This window comes from Numida meleagris, chromosome 5, assembly GCF_002078875.1.
Source record: "Numida meleagris isolate 19003 breed g44 Domestic line chromosome 5, NumMel1.0, whole genome shotgun sequence".
NCBI lineage: Eukaryota > Metazoa > Chordata > Aves > Galliformes > Numididae > Numida > Numida meleagris.
The window spans coordinates 10483215-10505597 of NC_034413.1; the positions used below are offsets into that span (position 1 = coordinate 10483215).

General features: G+C 38.7%; 1 protein-coding gene across 1 annotated transcript in view; it reads left to right on the plus strand.

The window, feature by feature from the left end:
- The window catches only part of SORCS1 (sortilin related VPS10 domain containing receptor 1), a 278025-nt gene that overhangs the window by 219724 nt on the left and 35918 nt on the right, over positions 1–22383 (plus strand). The window contains exons 11-18 of the mRNA XM_021398544.1: positions 478–580; positions 1066–1142; positions 2153–2244; positions 3226–3333; positions 4346–4463; positions 6279–6409; positions 13576–13689; positions 14682–14853. Of these exons, the coding sequence (XP_021254219.1) occupies positions 478–580; positions 1066–1142; positions 2153–2244; positions 3226–3333; positions 4346–4463; positions 6279–6409; positions 13576–13689; positions 14682–14853 (915 nt within the window). The remainder of the gene's footprint in view (positions 1–477; positions 581–1065; positions 1143–2152; positions 2245–3225; positions 3334–4345; positions 4464–6278; positions 6410–13575; positions 13690–14681; positions 14854–22383) is intronic.

The window sequence follows — 22383 nt, forward strand, 5'->3', positions numbered from 1 at the left end:
CGTATGGCTTACAAGTGGTGACTCAGCACCACACTGACAGGGTAATATTGCAGAGACAGCTTGAGCATTGCTGCTTGGTGAGTCACTTCAGCATATCTGTAACCTTGCTTGCTTCTCAAGAGAGCCAACAGTCGGAGGAACTAGGTACTGCTTACCTGCCCTTGCAATTCTCATTGCATCCTTTGTGAGTATAGCCTCAAGGATCTCATCTTTGTGAGAGTTTCAGTCTAGAGAATCAGTTTCCCAGTGGGAAAGGATTGCACTGGGAAAGGACAGCAAAAGTCTCACAAGACAAGCAGAGCAGTGGCCATGTCTTTCAGAGGGTGGCTTGGTACAGTAGTTAGGAAACAGTATTTGGCTATCTTACTAGTAACTGTTGGTATCCTGTGCACTACACAGCACAAATGCCTGTAGAAATGGGAGCATATGCTTCATGTTGTGTCTGCTTTTTCACTTTTATCTCTCCTTTCTCTGTAGCCCTATTGCTCCCTTCATCTTCACCTGAAGGTCTCAGAGAATCCGTATACCTCAGGAAACATTGCCAGCCGAGACACTGCCCCCAGCATTATTGTAGCTTCAGGTATGAAACATTTAAAGAGTGCCTGTATTTGATATGCAAGCACTGAGAAAATCCTGAATGTGCGGTGGATACAGAGGGTATGGAGTGGCCTGTGAGGTGTCACACTACCAGGAGGGCAGGCTGTCAGACAGAAGTCTTCATGGACCTTCAGTTTATCATCTGATTTTTACAGAAATTGACTTTCAGTACTGAGGAGATCACATCTAACCTTATACTACCAACAACATTAGATGCAAAATGGGGAATTTGTTTTGTGTACAGAGGTGCATAGATCTGTCCACAGTGTTTTGTTTTGTTTTTTTAACATATATTTTCTTCAAACTGAAACTCACTCCCTTTCCTTCATTTTTCCTCCCCAGACTAAATGTTAAATAATTGCAAAAGACAAATGAATATTTAATTAATTTAATTAATATTTAATTCCCTGATTTGCTATATCTGCTGTTTCTTAAATTTTTCTTCACTAATTATTGTTCTTCTTACAGGTAATATAGGCCCTGAACTGTCAGACAATGACATCAGTATGTTTGTTTCTTCTGATGCTGGAAACACATGGAGACAGGTACGTGACACAGAATCATAGGATTTAATAGTAATTGTAGGGAACTGTCAAAGAGACACATTCAAAATGCTGTTTTATTTTTGTTTCTTTTGATTCAAAGTAGCTTTTTGCAAATCTACACAAAAGGGAAGGCTTCTTTTTCCTCCTGAGAGATACAGAAGTGCCCAAAGAAAAATACTGTATATGTCGTTATGCATCATATAACAGAAATCTATTTTTATAATTCTATTCAGTTTGGCTTCAGTTTAACCCTGTAGCAGAAAGGATTATTTCTTTTAGTCCATTATTATACTTTCCAAGAATTAACAGTTACAGTGTTCTACTTCTCCCTCACTGTGCATGGGACTGGGTGATGAAGTTAAATCAATTACCTAATACTTAGTGGAATCTCACCTGATAACAAAGCATTGCTACCCTGAAGCGTGTTTATCTGCAAAAAAAAAAAGGAAGTTTTATTATTCCCATTTCATAGATGGGATATCGTGTTTACAGAAACCAGGAGTCACTTTCCCAGACTCAAAATTGCTGCTGCAAAAATTAGAGAGCAGATGTTTGCAAAAAGCCAATACAAAAAGGAAGATAGAAAAATCTGCTTAAATATTTGATATTCCAGGAAATTAATTTTTTTTACAGTATTTGAGCAATCTTCATTTCCTCTTTACCTCGCTTACGTGTGCCATGGCTAGATGCATGCAAAGCACAATAAGTTCTTCTTTAAACAGTAATCTGTCATCAAAAGGAGGAAAATTGTTGGTCCTTGCAAAAATTAGTGCTTCTAACTTTCTGCTAAGGAGAGATACTTCTCAAGGACCTGGTGGGGGGTAGGTGAGAGCAGGAGGAGAACTGTAGACTTGTATAGAAAGGAAAACAGAAACTCTACGCATGTTGCCTTTCCCTACTCCATAACTTCTGTATTAAGTACTTAACCTCTTTCATGATCATATTTAGAGAACAATGATATTTTCTTTATACCAAAGAAGATAGATATAAATATATGCTTCTTTTTCCAGATCTTTGAAGAAGAGCACAGTGTTCTGTACCTGGATCAAGGAGGAGTACTGGTTGCCATAAAACACACATCTCTGCCTATCAGACATCTCTGGTAATGACTCTGATTGTCCTAAATGTGATAGTCATATCCTTCATTTCAAATGCCAGGAAGTAAGAAATCAAGCGGCAGCCACAGTTTTCTAGAAAGTATCACTTCAGAAACTGACAAATGTTAACTTAGATAAAGCTAAGAAATCCTGGGAACTGCAGCTTAGATAGCTTCAACTTGGCCAGATCTTAGATGCCATCAATGTAATTTTTGATTGACTTAAGACTTGGCTTCTTGTGTTTGGTTATTTATATAATATGTTATTTGGATTACAGTTTTTGCCTCTTATTTAGTTACCCAAGTACTCTTAGTTTTCAAAATTATAGATGAAATTGTCTTCTGCATGGCAGACAGCACTTCTGAACAAGAATTTTGTTGAAGAGCATCATGGTTATATAGCCAGTAAGACAAAACTGTCTCTTCTAGTTAGCATTCTTGAATTTATGTGTCAGGTAGAATGCAGTTTTATGCTGTTTTGCATGATTTACTGCCACTGCAGTAAGAGTCATATCAATATCTAAACCATCCAGACTCAAGTCATAAGAAGTAGTTCCGAGCTTTTGCTTAGACCCACTACAGGGAAATCTGCTGTTTAGAAGAGGCAAAGCTCTTGTGATCTGAAAATCTCACCTCCTTAGAATGTCTTTGGTTGGGGACCAAATATTAAGTTGGTCAAAATTACTTGTGTATTGTAAATAAAATCATAGTGCTAGGCTACACTGTGTCCTTTAAGCATTGGTCTCTAAGGTATCATTATTAGTTTCTCCCACTTAAGTATTGGCCTTGGCCTAGCAGTATAATGCCAGATAGCTTGATCAGTGCTATGATTTATAATGCTGCCCCCAAAATTAGATATTCCAAAGGCTAAAAATGCAATATTCAAGAACAGAAGCTGCCTTCTACTTCTTCATAGCAGCTGTAGTGTCCCCTCAAGTACAGTAGGAGATTAAGGAAAGAAGGTATTAATTCTGCTTTCTCTATCAGGTTAAGTTTTGATGAAGGGAAATCTTGGAGCAAGTACAGTTTCACATCACTCCCACTGTTTGTAGATGGAATTTTAGGGGAACCTGGAGAGGAAACTCTCATCATGACGTAAGTGAGCATGCCATCATGCTAACATTAGAGGGAACAACACCATAATAACCTTATGAGGATTATTCACAACAGAGTTTCTGGCTGGTGACCAAACCAAGTGCTAATTGAAGCCAGGTCCATGCAGTCTTCTGTTGCTAAATCATCTATGTTTATTTGTGATATTATTGAGGGAATGACAGTAAGATTCCTTGCAAGCTGCAAACACAATCATTTAGCTTACCAGCATGAAACTCAACTCCTCAAACTGAATGTGATTTAAAGAAGAGTTACTCTTGACAGATGAATATTTAAAAGAAAAATGATGGAGTATTTTATAGCTGCGTTTTTGCTACTGCTTTATATTTTTTAACTGAGAAACAGAAAAATGAAGACATTCTTTGTAAGAATGAATGACAAAATGTTGCCTGGAGGCTGACTCACGAAAAATTGTGATTAGTTTCAATGTGGTATGCTGAGAACTGCATTGTGCATAAATCTAGATTCACTCTGCCAGAAATTGTGACATTTTACTTGATATCAGGTTTGTAAAAGGAAGAGGAAACTTATTTTTCTGTCTATAAAAAATGAGCTGACCTGTAATAAACAGACTGTCTGGCTTGAAAACCAACCTGAGCCAATAGAGGTATGTGGAGAACAATACCTTCAGGTTCTGATATTAATTCTTGTGGAAATGATTCCCAAAGCTCATAATTAAAGATAACAAAATCTTTTAGGTATAACTATCCCCATCCCCACGTCAAGTCTTCTCTGTTTGGTCAGTTTGTGGAGTGGCAATACTGGGAGGATTATTTATCCACAGAATAAAAGCTATGTGCATTCTAGAAGGTTTGCAGGTATTTAGGAGTCTAAGTCTCTCTTCCTCTATGTCAGTAAAGTGAAAAGTAGTAGGGCTGAGAATCCTATAGCAATTAATCTCTGCTGGAAATTTCTGGGTGACAGAATTTCTGTAGCTACAAGATTCCAACTGGTGTTACCTTTTATTGTATGCACTTTCTGCTGTACTCTGTAGAGTTTTTGGACATTTCAGCCACCGCTCAGAGTGGCAGCTGGTGAAAATTGACTACAAGTCTATTTTTGATCGGAGGTGTGCAGAAGAGGACTACTGGACTTGGCAACTCCACAGCCAGGTGAGAAGCAAGAAGCTTGGGATCTGACCTGAGGCAGCTAATGATCCTACAGTTAAAGATCAGCATCACCCACTGTCTTTTTCTGTTAGCCTTATGTATCTGATTGTCCTTTACTGGATGTTTTATTTTTCTCTTAACATAGATGTGTTGGCCACAGATTGCACCCTGTGAGCCCTGAAGGATGAACAGCTGTCTTTTGGCTTGTTCTGTAACTAATGAGTAAGAGTCTGTGTTGAAAAAGGAGCAGAAGTTTGAGGCTCTGTGCAGGCAATTAGCTAAGACTCTTACCGTCCAGCAGAGGGATGCAGCAGCAGCAGAATTACTGCTGCTGAAATAGGCCTGAAATCCTTGTCTTTAGAATTCCTATGCAGTTCCCTTACCTCTTTTCTCTTCTTCTGTTTTTCTGTGTCCTCAGAACCAGAGCTTTTAGACCCTTCTAGCTCTCTCACACTTGTTTCCCCAAGTTCAGCCCTCTCACCCTCATGTCTTATTCACTCATTTTCATACGTGCTTGGTCTCTCTCAGCTGTGGTACACCTGCTGTGGAACTAGACGATTTATTCAGTGTTCTCTTGGGCCCCCTGTGTCCTGCCCCTGGCACATGTGATGCAGGGCTGCATAATTCCTGGAATCATCAACCAGGTGTTCAGCAAGTCAGTGTGCTCTGCATAGTGCCTGTGGGCGTGGGGGCACCTTCCCAGCTCTACCAAGTTTGGCATGGCAGCCTGTGTTATATGAGGTTAGAACAAAGTATAGCCCAAATTCTGTGGTTATATAAACACCACATTCTCCACTGAAGTCTAAAGAGATAGACCCATTTGTATCATGAAATGTTGTCTTGCTGAGCAATATCATGCTGGCCAAGAATTTAATAATGGATATGAAATGAAAGTAGCTTGACTCAGACTAGCTGCTCACACAAGGCACAATGCCACACTAAAAATACCAGTTATGACTTAGATGCTGAGATTCAAGAATCCACAGCATTTTACACCAGGTGCCATTTGGGCCTTTCTCTTTTCATGGGCAAATCAAAGGCCTGAAAAGTTTCATTTTCCTTCAGTAATCTTAACATCACAAAAGGTAACAAGTGAGACCCCACTTTCTTTTATTCTTTACTTTCTTGTGATTGAATAAGCAAAAATGCCAAGAATTTTGCAGTGTATCTTTGAAGATGTTGGCTTTGGAGCTTGCAGAACTATTTTTAGGAAGATGGATGTGAACTTTTGCCTTTTGATTTACTTTCCTTTGAGATTACAGGGCTCAGCCATGTTCCCTAGATATAAAAGTGTAGCTGGGTGCTCAAGATAGTGAGAAGACAAGGAAGTGTTAGCATCCAGTACATTACAAGTCAAACCCTGAACAAAATGAACTCAGAAATTGTAGAAGGTATTTAGGTATATACTTATTACTAATTTCTACTGAATAAAATAATTGCCAAAGAGATTAAACTAACAGAACAGACCTACTCTATCTCAGAGTGGAGGGATCAGGCTCTGTTTTCAGTTGCTGTGAAACTTAATCTATAAACAAGAAATGAGTCTGACGCAAATACTTATTGGGTTTGGAAGAAATTCAGGATTGAATCTGATTCATAGGTAACCCCAGATCATGTCTTGGTGTGTATTGGAAAAGCTGCTTTAGTTTCAATTGAAGCTTCAGTAACTTTAATTAGCTCCACTGTACTGACACGGCATTTGACTTTCCATCCTCTTCCCTTGAGTCATAGCCCTTATTATTGCACAGTCTTGAAAAAATGGGTGTTACAAACAGCCTGGTGGGTGTAAGAGAAATATATTTTTGGTTTTGTTTCCAGGGAGAAGCTTGCATCATGGGAGCAAAAAGGATCTACAGGAAGCGCAAGTCAGAGAAGAAATGCATGCAAGGAAAATATGCTGGGGCTATGACCTCAGAGCCATGTGTATGCACTGATGCAGACTTTGACTGGTGAGCAATGGGCACATAAATAGTCTGAGATCTACCTAAAATGATGTGCTTCCCACCTTATCAATACACAGCTCACTAGAGAGGCTGTAGGCTTGCAGACAGAAGAAAGTAATAAACATGTGTAGGTGGCTAAATAGATTCCCTGGTAGTGTAGGTATGTCAAAAGAGCAAAAGGAGAAATATATATCTGTAATCCTTGCTAAGGCTGCCGCAGAACTGATGAACCTTTTCCCAGGTTTCATCTGAGCTCTGTATATCATTAAGTTAGAAGGTTCATTTAGTCTAACTTCAGCAATGACCAGTGGTGGCTGTGAGAATAGTAAATAGAGCATCCATATAGTGTATAGTGTGCATTACAAAAATAAATTATTCATACATTCAAATACAAAGCATACACATACTTACGTAATAATAAAAATAAATATATAATGCACAACAGAAGCCTTCAGCTTCTGGAAATCAAATATCTATGGTATTCCTAGGTCACTTGTTATGTTTGGACTATCATATTTGATAGCATTGTTTAGTCTCCTGAAGCCTTTTCTTCTGTATTCTGTAGTGTCCACTGCCAAGGTATTAACAGTCATGAAATGTCAAATTCTGATTTCAAGATTCCTGCTGTTTCACATTAATTTGCACAAAAAGGGCAGAGAATCACTCTATTGGAATCTCTATCGCTTGTTTTCTCTGAGCCTGAGACAGTCCTGAGTAACTCAGAAGAGAGAAATGGTGGCTCTTGGGCAGTGCTGGTGCCACTTTGTGCCTCACCTAGCTAGATCTATACCATGATATTAATTAAATCCAGAATCTGTATCATGCACTCAGAAAAGATTCATCTCATAAATATTTTTTTCTTGCTATATGAGTTCAATCCAGGACCATGGATATATTTTCTATATAAAAACACAATCACCAGTGACTTTTCCGTATGTCAAAAAAGTAAATAATTTTGCATCGAACAAGAAGTGTGGTGAGCATACTTGGGGCACTGATTTTCTGGTTATTTGTTCCGAACTTTTTGAGTTCTTTGTTAGGGAAAATACTTCTGTCATTTAGGTGCCCAAAGATCCTTGATTTCAGCCCTTTAATGTACCTCCAGTAAAAAATAGAAAGCCAACCAGAAAAAAACGACAGCAAGGAAAATCCCTGAGGATTTGGACCCTCTTGTAGAGCATGTGGTACAAACCTGTGCCAAGCTGATGCTCAGGCGCTAGAATACCAACTAACTAGCACATTGTCAGTCTGTTAGTGGTTAAGCCCCTTAAAACTCATGAGGGTTTCACAGTCATGAAACAATTCTGATAAACCTCTCCTTTCATTGCAGAACTTCTCACTCTGAGAATGTATGTTTTTATTTCTTTGAAACTGATTGAGTGATTTGCTGCTATAGAGGCTTGTTGCTAGTAGCAGAACAAGAGTACCACAGTGATACTTGCTGGGGGGAAACAAGCATTTATTTATTTTACATTCAGTTAGAGAAAACTTTCTGCAAAGGGTCTGCTAGGGTGTGAGGGAACATCTCACAGATCCTTGGATGGCTGGGGATGTATGATGGACATTTGCAGTTCACATGGACTCATGAGACCCTTTGAATTTGTTGGAATGGGGAGAATTTTGAAAGTCCATCTGTTAAAAGTATTCTGAGAAAAATATCCTTAAAAGTACTGCAGGTCTCTGAGCTGAGCAGACCGCTAAAAAGCCTTTCTGACCTAGGAGGGTATTCCTCCTCCTGGTGAGACCACTTCTGTTTTCGAGCAGAGTATCTTGATCCTCCCCAATACTCTCTGAGCTCTTGTTATCCGTGTAGTCCTCAGATCTGGATTTTGACTTTATCCATTTCAGCTTCCTTCTCCAGTTCCTCTGAGGAAAAAGAGAATAAAACATCCAGTTCAGAAATATTTACCACAAATAGTCATCACTTATTTGTCTACTTAATACGGTCAGGAGCATAGTCTTACATAGATTTTCCAGAGACCATTGGAAAAGCCACAGGGAGAAGAAGACAGGGGAGGAAAGAAATGGTGAGAAAAAAGTTCTGCTGGCTTGACTGAATTTCTCAGCCCAGATTTATTGCGTTAACAAAGGCAAAGCTGTGCTTCTGTGCCGTAGCGTTCTGTGCATGCCTTGTTGAACTCTGTACTAGGCTTCACTGCTGCAGCACCCTGCATAAGCTGGTCCGAAGGGGAACTTGGAAGAAAATTGATCAATAAAGCCTTGCTGCGAAAGGATGTCCTCTGGGGGGGTGTCTTGCAAGAGGAAGAAGCACTTTCCTCATCCTCATTCATGACAATTCCATGGTGCTTTTGAAGGATCTTTTTTTATGCTGGTCAGGGCTCTGAATTGAAGTCAGTTTAAGGGAACTCATATCCTTCAGGCAGGGAGAAGCTCCTCTGCTGGCTGCACTTGGGTTTGCATTCTTGAAATAAGCTGGGCAGCTTTTTGCATTAACAGTAACAATTGCAGGATGCAGCTTTGTATACAGAATGAAAGAAGACAACAATCCCTGCGCCATTCAATGTAGATTGGACACTGAATTTGTAACAAGAATATTTTATTACCTAGGCTTGTCAGAGCTGGGAGTAAAATCAATCTATATATATATATCTGTGGGGTAAAGTTACAACAAACAAAAAGCGTTACTGCTATTAAACTTGTGTGTTGTTTTATCAGTTCAGAGAGTAGGAAAAATCCAGTCATAGAAGACTTAAAGATTGTGTTTTTTTTTTCTCCTAGTAATATCATGAGTTCAAGGCTCTTTTCAAATTTGTATTCAGTCCATTGTCATTCTTTCTCAGAGAAAAGGGCAGATTTGTTTATTGCTTTACACAGCAAAAAAACCGAGTGGTGTTAGAAATGTTTGTAATTTCTCCAGCCTCAGGAATCTGAGCTCTTCTGACAGAAGATGTCTCTTCCTGTGGCCTCGATCCAAACCCATACTGCTCCCTGCATGGGCTGCAGCTCACAGCCAGAGGGCAATGGTGCTTCAGGAATGGGTGCGTGGAAACCCTCGACAAATCTGTCCTAGCAACGGCCTGGAAACGAGATTGTCCTTCTTCATTTAATTGATTTGGGTAAATGGATGACACCGTTACTTGTGTGTTATTAAAGCATTAATTTAGCCGCTTTCCTTCCACTGTGTTCCTTCCTGCTGTTTGCACGTTATTACGGCAATATCTCTTTGGTAGAAACACCTTCCAGACACGGACGGAAATCTTCAGTGGTCCTCATTCTTCAGCTACCTGTCTCCCAAGTCCTTTAATAGAAACTTTGAGTGAAGTGTTGCTCTGCCAGTCCTCCCTCTGACCCCACTGCCATTAATACTGAGCACTTCTCCTATCCGTGTTCCTATATCTCACGCCTTCGTGGGGAGCAGCAGCCTGTTTATGTGCTGCTAGTGAGTTCAAATAGATAAAGAGGTGCAAAGGAACCTTAGTGCAATTGAGACTCAGGCATATTTATCTCACTGATGGTATCAGCGAGGATCTGTCTGGCTCTTCTTTTTATTGAATAGCATTTAAATTACAGACCTGCCTGCCTGCTAGGTTTAATTCTTATGCTAAAACACCAGAGTCCTCTGCCATGAGAAACTGTCTTGACAAACTGCATTGAGGCAGAGGGCAGATGCTGAATGTGATCAGACTGTGTTGGCTTCATGTGTTAGCACTCATTGGTTCATGTGATCATGCAGGAGCCAGTTCTGAAACGAGCATATATTTGCACCCTAAGATTAACTAAATTTGTTTTATCAGTGGGCTTAGTTTGCTAACAAATAGTGATTTTGAATTAATTTTTAGTTCATTTTGGATGGTCGTGGAAAATACAGTTTCAAGTCTGAGATGTATCTCTGCATCATTAGGGGCCTAGATATCTACCAGGCACAGATTTACTGGAAGGACACGGGGGGTTTTATATTCTCTGTTAAGATAAACTGGAGTGACCCATTCTTGTGAACACTGATGCTATTATAATAATATGCCTTCCTAGATCCATTATTCAAAGTGCTGCTGAACCCATGCTTCTCTGAGGCAAATCCCAGCTCAGGTCCTTGGAGTACCGTGAAGCAAGTAGAACTCTCTTAAACAAAAATCGGCACTTATACCGTAGTTCAGTATTAGAAAATATTAAGTTAATAAAATGATGGTAATACTTTACCATGTCTGTGGCCATAGTTAATTATTTCTACGGGTCCTTTGGAAACTGCAGAACGAAGGTGACTTTAATCACACGTACCTTGATTCCACCCTATTTAAGGTCTGAAATGTATGCAAAGCAGAAAGTGTAAAACCATGGGTAGTATTTTCTGTTTCTGGCATGGCTGACCTTAAGGTGAAGCTGTTAATATTAAGGAAATCCTGTGCTTACATGTAAAGTCATCTCTGCAGTCTCAGAAATATGAACATGGCAATAACTTTTCTGGCTTACCTGATAATTTCTATATCTTAAAGCAGTAGGATTTCAATAATATCATGTAGATTTACAGTTCTTCCATGACAGTATGTTTGACAAGTCTGTTTTCAATCAAAATACTTCCAAAAGGGATTTCTTTTCTTTGATTGTTGCTTGTGCTCAAATGATCTTAAATCATGGAATTTACCATGAGCTTGGAGCAGGGTTATAGAACTTCTGGATTCATTATCTGTCTTTAATTGCAGAAAAGGACTTGTGAATAGAAGAAATACTTGAATGGGACAAATAGTATTCCTGTTCAAACCAGTAAAAGTGGTCCATATAAAACCATTATCAGTGAGAGTCAGGTAGTAGGCTGCTTCATGCTGATAAAACAAGCCCTGCTGGTAAATGTTCTGCTCTTATTTTGATAAGTACATTATCTATTTCACCTGAGTTCTTTTCAGGCAGGCAGAAAATACCATCAATATATGCAAATTCTAATTCCCAGGTACCTGGCAATGACTTGGCTAGCTGATTGCAGGCTGGAGCTGATGCCTTTCCTGTTTCCCGATTTTGCTATACTTGCTTATGCTATGGCAATCCAATTGATGCTAATGCTTGTTGATTGCTGCAAAGCCTGTTGTGCCAAATTGTAGGCAGCAATTTGTTGTCAGCATCAGTGTTCTGCATGCACCAGCCTGTAGCCAAGGAATTCATTAGATCCAAGACTGCGGAGGTGAACAGGGGGCTGGTGCATCTGTAGAGAGATACGGAACAGCAATTCATGTCATTTTCTGGGATTATATTTCTGTAGGGCCTTAATGAGCCAGACGATTTGCAAGCCTGAAAATGACACTGTGAAACTTCTGTGCTTAGAACTATTTCTGCTGTGGAAAATCCTATCATTTCATTCTCTTGACTTTGAGAAATCCATGTATAGTCAAACATAGTGAAGTCAAGCCTCCGTTTCCCAGATTTGTGAGTACTAACAGGAAGCAAAATTATAGCATGAGTGTAGATGTGTATAGTAAGAAATCACAGACTGATACTGCTGTATTAAGTTGGACTGCAGATACTGATCCTCACTGCAGCAGATCTCACTGTTCTGTTTTGTTTTCACCTGATTACATAACGTTGCTTGTGTAGAGTGTTACAGCTTTTTAATTAGAGTGACACTTAGGAATACAGTGCTGCAAAGTGTTGACAAATGAATTACAAAAATACAGGAGTCCCACTTGTATGTAAATATTTGTTTTCTCTAAGCAAATCAGAGTGGTGTTATTCTTCATTATAAAGTGTTTCTACAGCCATAGTGTTTTTAATCCAACAAGGATGATTAGAGGAGCACATGGCAATGGGAGAATAGGCTGGCTAATGCTTCTAAAGCAATTAAGCAACATTCAATCACCAGCATCTGAGTAAATAGATTCATGAAAATTCAATCACAAAAACTGAGGAAAAGACCCATTTAGATTGTCTAGTTCATTGCTGTTTCCTAGAGCATGTTCTCAATTATTCGTTGTAGCTATCCCAAGCAACACAGCTGCCAAAATGTTCTTTTGGAGCAGTTGTGCAGTCCATTGTGTTTAGTTTTTCCACATGATGTGCAGCATCAGTGGTTTGGGTGTTTTTTTTTTTTGGTTAATGTCATCTTTTAAATTGCTGTTTTTAGATTACATCAAAACATTTCTTTCCTTGAAAAGTTAAAGCATGGGTAAAAATTTGTGACAAAAGTTGTCTCAATGTCCACTTTATGATAGTAGAACAAAAACAAATTACAAAATATTCTTTTTTCTTTGTTTCACCTCTTAGATCAGTACCAGAATTCTTAAAATTATTTAGCCGTAACTACTAGAGAGTGTCCAAAGTATGGCAACAAAGATAATGAAGGGTCTAGAGCTCAAGACGTAGGAGAAGTGGCTGAGATCCTTGGGTTTGTTCAGCCTAGACCAGAGGAGGCTGAGGGGAGGCTTCATGGTGGCCCACAGCTCCACTCAGGGATAGGAGGGGCATGCAAGCATAATACTGGTTAAAGGTTTTATAATTGTTTATTTGTTCCCCAATAAGAAATCAAAAATGAACATTATTTATCATGACTTTATCTGAAAGCAAAAAACAGTTGGAAATGTTTACTTTTAATGGAACTGAAACAAACTAGTCATAACTAAACCCAAATTGAAGCAAAAGATTCCATTTCGATTTATTGTTTCTAAAAATTTTTTTTTTTTTTTGCAACATTTCCTCTTCCAAACCAAAATAGAAATGAAAATTGCAGCCATTACTGAATACCCCCTGTTAATTCCTTCACTCAACTCCCTCGGAGCTATAGGTTTTCCTGTACAGTTCCTGTGACATGGTTTTCAAATACAATGAATTGTTTAGCACTTCAGTTTTCTAAGAGATAACTGAAACAGCAGTGGTTGAAATAGATGAAGATCTCTGGCCTTTATCATATTGTGGTTTAGAGATGAGCTAGTTAAGCACTGTTGGCCTGTCTAGGGAGAGCAGATAAAGCAGTAGTCATGAACTGCCTGGAAGAATCTTAATGATTTAGTTCTACTCGTTTGTGCTGGGATGTATGCAAGGTAACTTTATGCAAAACAAAAGCTAAAGCAAGATGAAGAATCTGTTATTCTGTCAGTAAAAAATCAGAAACTTTAGTAAGCAGACAGAGGAAAATCACAACTTCTATCAGCAGTAGACAGCGTGAACTAATACCTGTGTTTATTCTAATTTTTTTGGTGTTTGTGTGTAACTTCCTTTTAATGTTAAAACAGTGATTATGGATATGAACGTCACAGCAATGGGCAGTGTTTACCAGCATTTTGGTACAATCCATCTTCCTTGTCAAAAGACTGCAGCCTTGGACAGAGTTATCTCAACAGCACTGGGTAAGTGGTGCACTAGACAGTACTTTAGCCAGAGCAGTCACATGAGCTTCAACCCAATGATGATAGCATTTACCATAGGTGACTCAAAGCTGTATGAAGTCCTTGGGACCTCTTCGTTATTGAATTTGCTAGGGTGCACAGTCAGGCCCTCCAGATCACCATCACATATGGTCCAGACCTTTCTATGAAAAATGATGCCATAAAGAAACTTGAGTGGAAAATGTAAGGCAAAGGCCAGACCACTAAATCTCTGAAAGCAATCCTGTTAAAATCATGTGGGATCACGTGAGCCAGAAAGGGTGGGAAATAAATTAGAGGAAAGAGATGAAACTGATATATATGTACAAAGAAGTAATAGACGGGCAGTTAGTCCAAATGCTGATTGTTCTTTGACACTGCTGGACATCAATAAAAGATGCATTTTGTATTAAAAGACTGACCTCAAACTGCGTTTCTCATGCAAGTCATTAAAACAGAGGAATCTAAGATGTTTTGGAATTTTGGACATTCAAAAATAGGCATAATTTGTCTTCTTCCACTTTATCATTACTTTAAGTTCTAGAGGATTACGTCTTTAGAGAGTTGTCTCACAGCTGATGAGAAAGGAATGGTTTTGTGACATGAGAAGATCTGTTTTACTACCTAAAAGTGTAATAATACAATTCCATACTATATATGTAGATTATTTATAACTTTGTAATTATTTAACTTACAACCTATATTGTCATAGAATTCTATGTTTTATGCAGTGTATGTAGTACGTGGTATACAGCTGTGCTAAATATTACATGTCATTAACAACATTATTAACTGCTTACATGTTAGGTACATGGTGAATGCTGGGCTGAGGAAAATCATAAAATGTATTTGAGAATCTGTTTTCTTCTAATCTCCTTAGTCTAAAGAAACCTCAGAAATGTCCCCTCACTTCCAATTAACCCTGTCGTACTCCCTGTCAGCATCTTGCACAGTTTCTCTCTTTACCTTTGCAGGTACCGAAAAGTTGTTTCTAATAACTGCACGGATGGTGTGAGAGAACGGTACACAGCAAAGCCACAGCAGTGTCCTGGCAAAGCTCCCCAGGGACTTCGCATAATCACCTCTGATGGCAAACTGACAGCCGAGCAAGGACACAATGTCACTTTCCTGGTGCAACTGGAAGAGGTAGGCTCTATGGGTGTATTCCAGTCTGAGCCATGCCAGACGAAGTTTTAAAGTGGTGGAAAGGTGAATAAAGAGAGTGTAGGATAAAGTCAGTTCCGTTATGTATCTGGGGAAGATATTAGATATAACGAAAAAGTTTTTTACAATAAGGGTGGTGAGGCACTGGAGCAGGTTGGCCAGAGAGGTGGTGTCTCCAACCTTGGAGACATTCAAGGTCAGGCTGGACCAGGCTCTGAGATCTGAGAACACTTAGCTGTAGGTGTCCCTGTTCATTGCAGAGGAGTTGGACTAGATGACTTTTAAGGGTCCCTTCCAACTCAAAGGATTTTATGATTCTCTGCATAAGCACTCTGTTTAGGTGCTTGGGTGTAAAATCTCAAGATGTCATCAGCACTGAGTCTGAAATTGATTGCAGATGTGAAGCTGACTCAGTCTCTGACTGGAATCTGTGTTGCTGTTATATCTCTAACATAATTTGATATGCCACAGTACTCCCCTCTCCATTTATGAGTCTTATGAGAAAAAAAAAGTTTATTTTTTTTCCACCTGTTTTCTCTGCTTACTACTTCTTTATCTATGATTAATTGTAGGCTCCCAAAGGATAACTTTCACAAACTATTATCTCTTTTTCCCTAGTCCAGTTTGATTTCTTTAAACTTCCACCCTTCTTTATGTGTAGCTGGCCAATAAATCCTAAAGCAACTATGCTTTTGCACTAGGGGATAGTACATAGCCTTCAGAGCTTAGAGTTTCCATGGAAATTACTTCTGACCCTCACCATAGTAAATGTCGTCAGTAGTGAGGAAAGAGAAATAAGGATGACCTCTGGTGCTGAGTTCTGTAGGGATATGTTGGGATTTTTGCACTCTATGATTGATGTTTTCCCAGCAAACAAGTGTCCTGATCTGCAAAGACAATAATGTAGTAAACTGTATCTAACCTTAAGCAGTTCTTTAACTGCAATGTTCATTTTCTCCAAAATATGTTCACTATTTTAGTAGTTAAGGTCATACAACATAGCTACTACAGATGCCATCGTGACAGTTTAAACTATAATTTGACCTGGAAACATTATTGATTTCTATGTTTAAAGATGAAGAAAAGAAGTACAAAATAAGATCCAGAGTTTTCAGTCTTTACTTTTTTCAAATGTATATAAGCAACCAAGGAAGATGTTTTTATATTCTCCCCCAAAAGTGTGTATTGCTGCCTTTCTATTTTCAGAAAGGTCTTACAGCAGATTGAGAGAAAGAGATGGGTAACCTAAGACATCAATCACAAATCTGTCAAGGAATTATACCAATAGGGGGAGATGCAGTAACCCACACGAAGGGAATCTCAGGATGAATTTCCTGCTTTGAGCATTTGAACTCACATATCTTGTAAGAGTGTTCTTGGCACTCTGTTACCTGAAAATCTGTTGTGAATGGTACTGTGTCTTCAGTTGGTCATGATCTTTTCTGATAACCCTGTTTCAGTTTTCATCAGACTTTGGATGCATGCTGTGCATTACCAAATATGTAAAGTATATTTTGATAAGTGAGTCAGCTGCAGTGGAAATCTAAAGTGGACCTGTTTTTAAGGATATTTCATAAGGAGGAGTTCAGGAGTTGCTCTGAGGGCTGAAACAGTATTGATCAGCCTCCAGCCTTGGTGATTATTTACCTGCTGGATGAATCCTGACCTTCTGCTCCTAGATTTGTCAGTGTAAAGAATTTGCATAATTTTAGAGGTGAATTTGACCTACTCAGACAATGACATTTGGGTTAATGTTACAACAAAAGAAATATTCAACAAAGATGAAAGTATGCTAGACGATACGAGAGAATAAACTATAATCATAGCAACATATTTTTATATATACTAAATTATTTATCAAATAAACTATTTCAGTAAAAAAAATCACACCACTCAACAGGAGAGTTAAACAACACAGTAAAAGAACAACTATCCTGTCATAGAGCAGGCATCAAATTCACACAGTCATAGAACTGCTGAAGCTGGAAGAAATCACTGGAGTTTGTTTAGTTTGATTATTGTAGTTTGTTTAGTCCAACCCCAGTATAAGTGAAGTTTCCTTCCCTTGCGAACAAGACAGAACTTGCCATTTTCTGTTGAGTGTACAGTGTACAGCACAGTATAATGTAGAATGTTTAACATCCAGCCAATCAGTGTCAGCCACTGTTGGTGAAGAGAAGGCATCAGGCATGCTGAAAAAGGCTAGATATTCCTGTGTGTGCATGTGTGTCTTTTCTCAAGGTCGTATGAAGAAACTGTTTCCTATTCAACCCCCTGGAGTGATGGCCAATATTTTTAGTGCTTGATACTGGTAGGGACTCTTTATCTTTTGTAACAATCAATATTTTTCAGGATGTAAAACAAATGTGAACTTTTGCTTATGTTATGATCCCTTTTCATCTTAGCATCTCCTGTGTCCTTCTGAGGTGGTTTGTTTGAAGCCTTCAGATCTTCAGAGCTATTCCATAAAAACCACAGCCTCCCAACTCTCTTTGTTTAAGCTTACGTTCCACTTAACAGTTTTAAACTAAAAGAGGAGAGATTTAGATTAGACATGAGGAAGAGATTCTTTACTATGAGACTGGTGAGGCCCTGGCACAGAGAAGCTGTGGATTTTCCACACCTGGAAATGTTCAAGGCCAGGTTGGATGGGACTTTGACCAACCTGGTCTAGTAGGAGGAGTTTGCCCATGGCAAGGCGTTAGAACTGATGGTGTTTAAGGTCCCTCCCAACCCAAAGCATTTTGTGATTTTGTGACAAGCAAGAGAAAGGTAAGAAGCTGGTGAGCCACAACAAGAGAAATGGTTTGAGATACGTAGTATTATTTTCTTTCTAGATCCCACCTGAGTCTGAAAAGAGGATCAAACTTTAGATGCAGGCTCACTGGAGGCCCTGAAAAATCACTACATTTATGAAGTAGAAGGGGATATCTGAGAGAGGAGGAAAATTGTTGCAGTAAAAACTGATGTTTTCTCTCAGCTGTGGGAGTCAGGCAGGATTCACAGCACAGGGGTTTCTTGCAGAGTACCCTTATGTCTGCAGTGATGCTCAAGGCTGGGACTGTGGGTTGTCATTCTGATCATGAGAAAGTGACAGATTGGGAAGGTTTCTCCAGGTTAGTTCACGTATTAGGCTAAGTATAATCAGCATGAAAATCTTTCTGTATGGCAGCAGTCAGAAAGCATCAGTGCTTCCTTTTATAATTACCATGTATCTCATTGTACAAAGCATTGTGGAAGTACTTAATAAACAGAGCACCATAGTTAAGCTGGTAATTTTGTTCTTAAATTTCTATTGAGCAAAGCAGAATAGTAATGGAGTCTCTGTCGCTAAATGGCAGAATGAGAGAAAACCTGCTGTGCTTTAAAGCACGTTTTCCCATTGCCTCAAAATCCTGTCACTTGAAAGGTCAGTCCTTTGTCCTGCTCTGGCCTCTGAGCGCAGATCAAGGCCTGGTACCTCTCGCCCGTGGCACTCATCAAGAGTTGCTTCTCAGCGTACAGCACCTGAATCCTTTCTTTATTTTTACACAGGAAAAAAAATCCAACGCAAATAAAAAACTACAGACATTTTTTCTAGTCAAATTCTTAAACTCAACATGCCTGACATATTTTCCTGCTCTGCTGTAGAAAATAGAGGAATTTTCTTAAGTAAGTGTTATTTCTGCATGTCTTCCCCATCACGTGGTCATGAAGATCTCTTTCCTGTCACAAATCCAGTTGTTATTTGTATATTTCACTTAATGGTATGAATATCAGACATTTGTGGTTCTTGTCGCACAGTTTCAGCAGAGACACTAAAAGCAGCAGCCTCCAGAACAACACTGTTCAGCACAATGGCTTTCAAACTTGTTTTGTCTGATTGCTCGTATGTCTTTGCTGAATAAAAGGATGGTAAAGACATTCAGGGCAGAATGGTTCAGGGCTTTGGCTGTTTCATTACAGATAATTCACAGAGAAGCTGCCTACTCTAATTTATTTTTTATCTTGACAAATTGATAGCCAAAAGTCTTTGACATTCCAGATCCGTTTCAGTGCTCACTTACCAAAGTCACTCCACTGCGAGTAGATTTTGGCATGCTTTTGACTACTTTCTTCTGCTATATGATGTTCTGATTAGGTTAATATGTGCGGAAAACTCTTTTGTTCTTACAGTTCTAGTCATAGGCTGGAATTCAGGCAGTCTGAACTCATTCCTGAACTGCTCTCTGAGCTTTTTCTGTGTGACCTTGAGTAAGAAACTTAGCCTTTTTGCTTGTTCACTCATTTGAAAATAGAGCTTTGCTTTTTCCCTCATGTCTCTCATGCCTTTCATATTTATGCTGAATGCTTATAAGGCCAAAGAAATCTCCCTTTCTAGGTGAATATAAAAATAAAGCCCCAGATTTCAGGTAGACCACTGTGGCCTTCTGTAATGACTGTTAATAAATGGTTGCCCAAGGTACGTTGTGTCTGGGTGCATTTAATGAGCTTCTGGGACCCTGCTGATGAAGGGACAGTACTATTAACATTTCCCACCACGTCACTGTGGCCTGATGTAATTCAGAATTCAACTCAGCTGAAGTCTCTGGAGGTAAGCTGAGCGTTAGGATTGTTTTGTTGTTGATGTACTCAAAATTAAAGATGCAAAGCTAGTAGTACATGAAAGCACAGGCTGTAGTTTTTCACAGTGTCCTACTGTGTTCCCTCTTTGATATCACAAGTTAGTTAGTAAAGATTATGAAAATCTGAAACCTTTATCCTAACTTTAAACACACATGCTGAATCATGGCTGTTTATCTTTCTAACACCAACACATTCCTCTTCATAGCACACAGTCAAAGATCAGAACATCCTCTTTCCCATACGACTGTCATCTGAATTAAAGTTGCATTTTCTCTCTTTCTGATGATGACAAGATTGTTGGGAGAGATCAGAGCCTTTCATGCATTTTTTTAATCTACTGCTAAAATTCCATGAAAATGTATGAAAGTTGACCTTGCCTTCATGATGACACACAGTGCTACAGTCTTCTAATGCACCTCCAGTCACATAAGTTGAATTTGGAATAATCCTGAGAGACTGTACTTAATGATTCCTGTGGAGCACAGATCCAGTCCTGTAGAAAATGCTCATAGATGAGTCGTGCTGGTAGAACTGGCAGTCATAATGAAACGTTCAATTAGTACAATTAACTGTGTTGGTATAGAAAAAGAAGTACATGTATCAGGCTTTATAAAAGACATATTTCTAATGAACTTCTGCTATTAAAGTTAAAGAGCATTTCTTTGTAAGAAGGAATTTAAAAAGAAAATGTGATTTTCTGTATTTGACCAAGTTGAACGTAAGTATCTTTTTTAAATTAAGTATATGCCTTAAACAGACAAAGAGGACAATTATCCCACATACAGATATTCAGTTGCAATGGAAATGTTTGATGGATGTTTTTCTACTGGTGACAGGAAAATGTCACTGTGTATAAAAGGTTGCTCTAAAGGAAGCACAAAACAGATTTCTAAAACATTAATTCATGAAGACAGTTCAACAGTGGTGTCTGTCTCTTGCAGAGGATAATTAAATTCATTTTCAACATTTGTAAGGAAGGAGGCACAAGTTGATGCATAATTGAAGACTTAAAAATTAAAACTGAAACATGGGAAACAAAAACCTTGAACTGTGTTTCATTGTTTTAATACTTCAATTTATATACAAAGACTGTAAGTTAATAAGGAAAATTCATGATTAGAACCTCCTGGGCAAGATTCAGATAGAGTGTTTGTGATGAGTTTGAATGAGCCCTAACTTCAGATACACTGAAATACCAAGACTTCATGAAAGTAATCAAAATGTAACAATACCATTATGAAGTATATAGACAGTTTCTTGGCATATCCCCAGGCAGAAAGCTTCATGGAGTTTGTTGGAAGCATCTATTTCTTATGAATGCTTTATTGTTTTGGCAAGATACAAGAAAATTGTGTATTTTGTCTGGGGATTGGAGAGTGTTCTGGTTTTGCTTAGAAATTCTCTAGGCATTTAATGAGAAAATCCCTTAGAAAACTGTAAATTTCCAATTTATATTTTAGTATCTAGTGGTGTGGAGGAAGAAGGCATAAGATGGGGCCTTGGGAAAAATTGTTTTTAATGCCCAGGTGATCTTCTCTGGCTTAAAGGAGTACTCATATGCCTGAAGTTTAGTATACACCTATGTCTTTGGCTGAACTAAAGCCTTTATCAAGTTTGCTGTCTTCAGATATACCCAACCTTGTGCATCTTGAAACGCGTTATAAATAAAATATTTTATCATTTACCCAATACATGGTAAAAAAAAAAATCTATCCACTAAAAGTACCTTTATTTTTCCAGCTATTATAATTGTGGATACTTAGCATAGTGTGATTAAAACACAGGTGGTGAATGCACAGACATCGCAACAAGCAGCCATCTTGTCAGATTTTTCCCTCAGTGCCTAAGAGTTCTGGCATTAAAGATCTCTTACAGTGAGGGCTGCCTAAAGACAGCTCTGCACCGACTGCATCCAAGTGCTTTGCTGCGACTGCAGAAATAATGCAGTAATTTTTGTGTAAAAAATTTTTGGTAAAAGCTTCAGAAAACCCTATCACATAGCACTGGACTTGTCAAAATGCTGAGGAGAAGCCAGAAAAAGCAGCAGGAGAGATTTTTAGCAAGATGTATGTATATGCATTGAGTTGTTGCAAAACAAATCCTCTCTTGGTAAATCAGCCACTTGCAAATGGCTCTCTGGAGCTGGGGTTGATGTAGATCAGGTGTGGGATGTAACGAAATGTTTTGATTTTGGCTTTCCTGCTTCGTCTTCTGTGTTATTCTGCCCATACCCTTTCCTGGCACAGATAAAACATTGAAAAAAAAAGTCAAAATCACAGTTTCTTTCTTTTTCTGACTTTTTTTCTCCCCATTCCTAAGATAGAATTTTAAATGTCAGCCTTTCAAAATGTGGCATTTTCAGAGAAGTGTTATAGCCTGGATCTTACTGAATGGAAAGTGCTTTTCCAGTTCAAAGGGCTTTAAAACAAAACAGAAAAAGCTAAGACAAATGAAAGAGGCTATGGGAACAGCAGCTCAAGCTCTTCTCCAATTAGATTTTCAGATGTCTCTGTCAGCATCTTTTCCCCCTAGGGAATTTGGAAGAAAAATTTGAAATCTAAGTCCTGCATATGTTGGAAATGGCTCCCTTCCCTGGCAGCACCTGTAGACACCATAGGTTTCATGGCTATAGAGAAAAATGAAGATGAGAAGAAACGTTTGTTAGTGCAAGAATTTTGACACTTGCTGAAACAGGGCTGTTCTAATGTAGTATCGCACTTTTCATCTTCTCAGCTACTTCAAATATACCTTAGCCTGAAATATATCTCAACTACATGACCTCAAATATATTCAGATATGATAAAGCCAGCAGGGTCACTATGGCAGTGTGGTTCTAATCATGCAGACTGCTTTTGTCCCAGCAGTATGGCTTTGCTGAATAATTTTTGAATGTGTCATCTCTTTTCA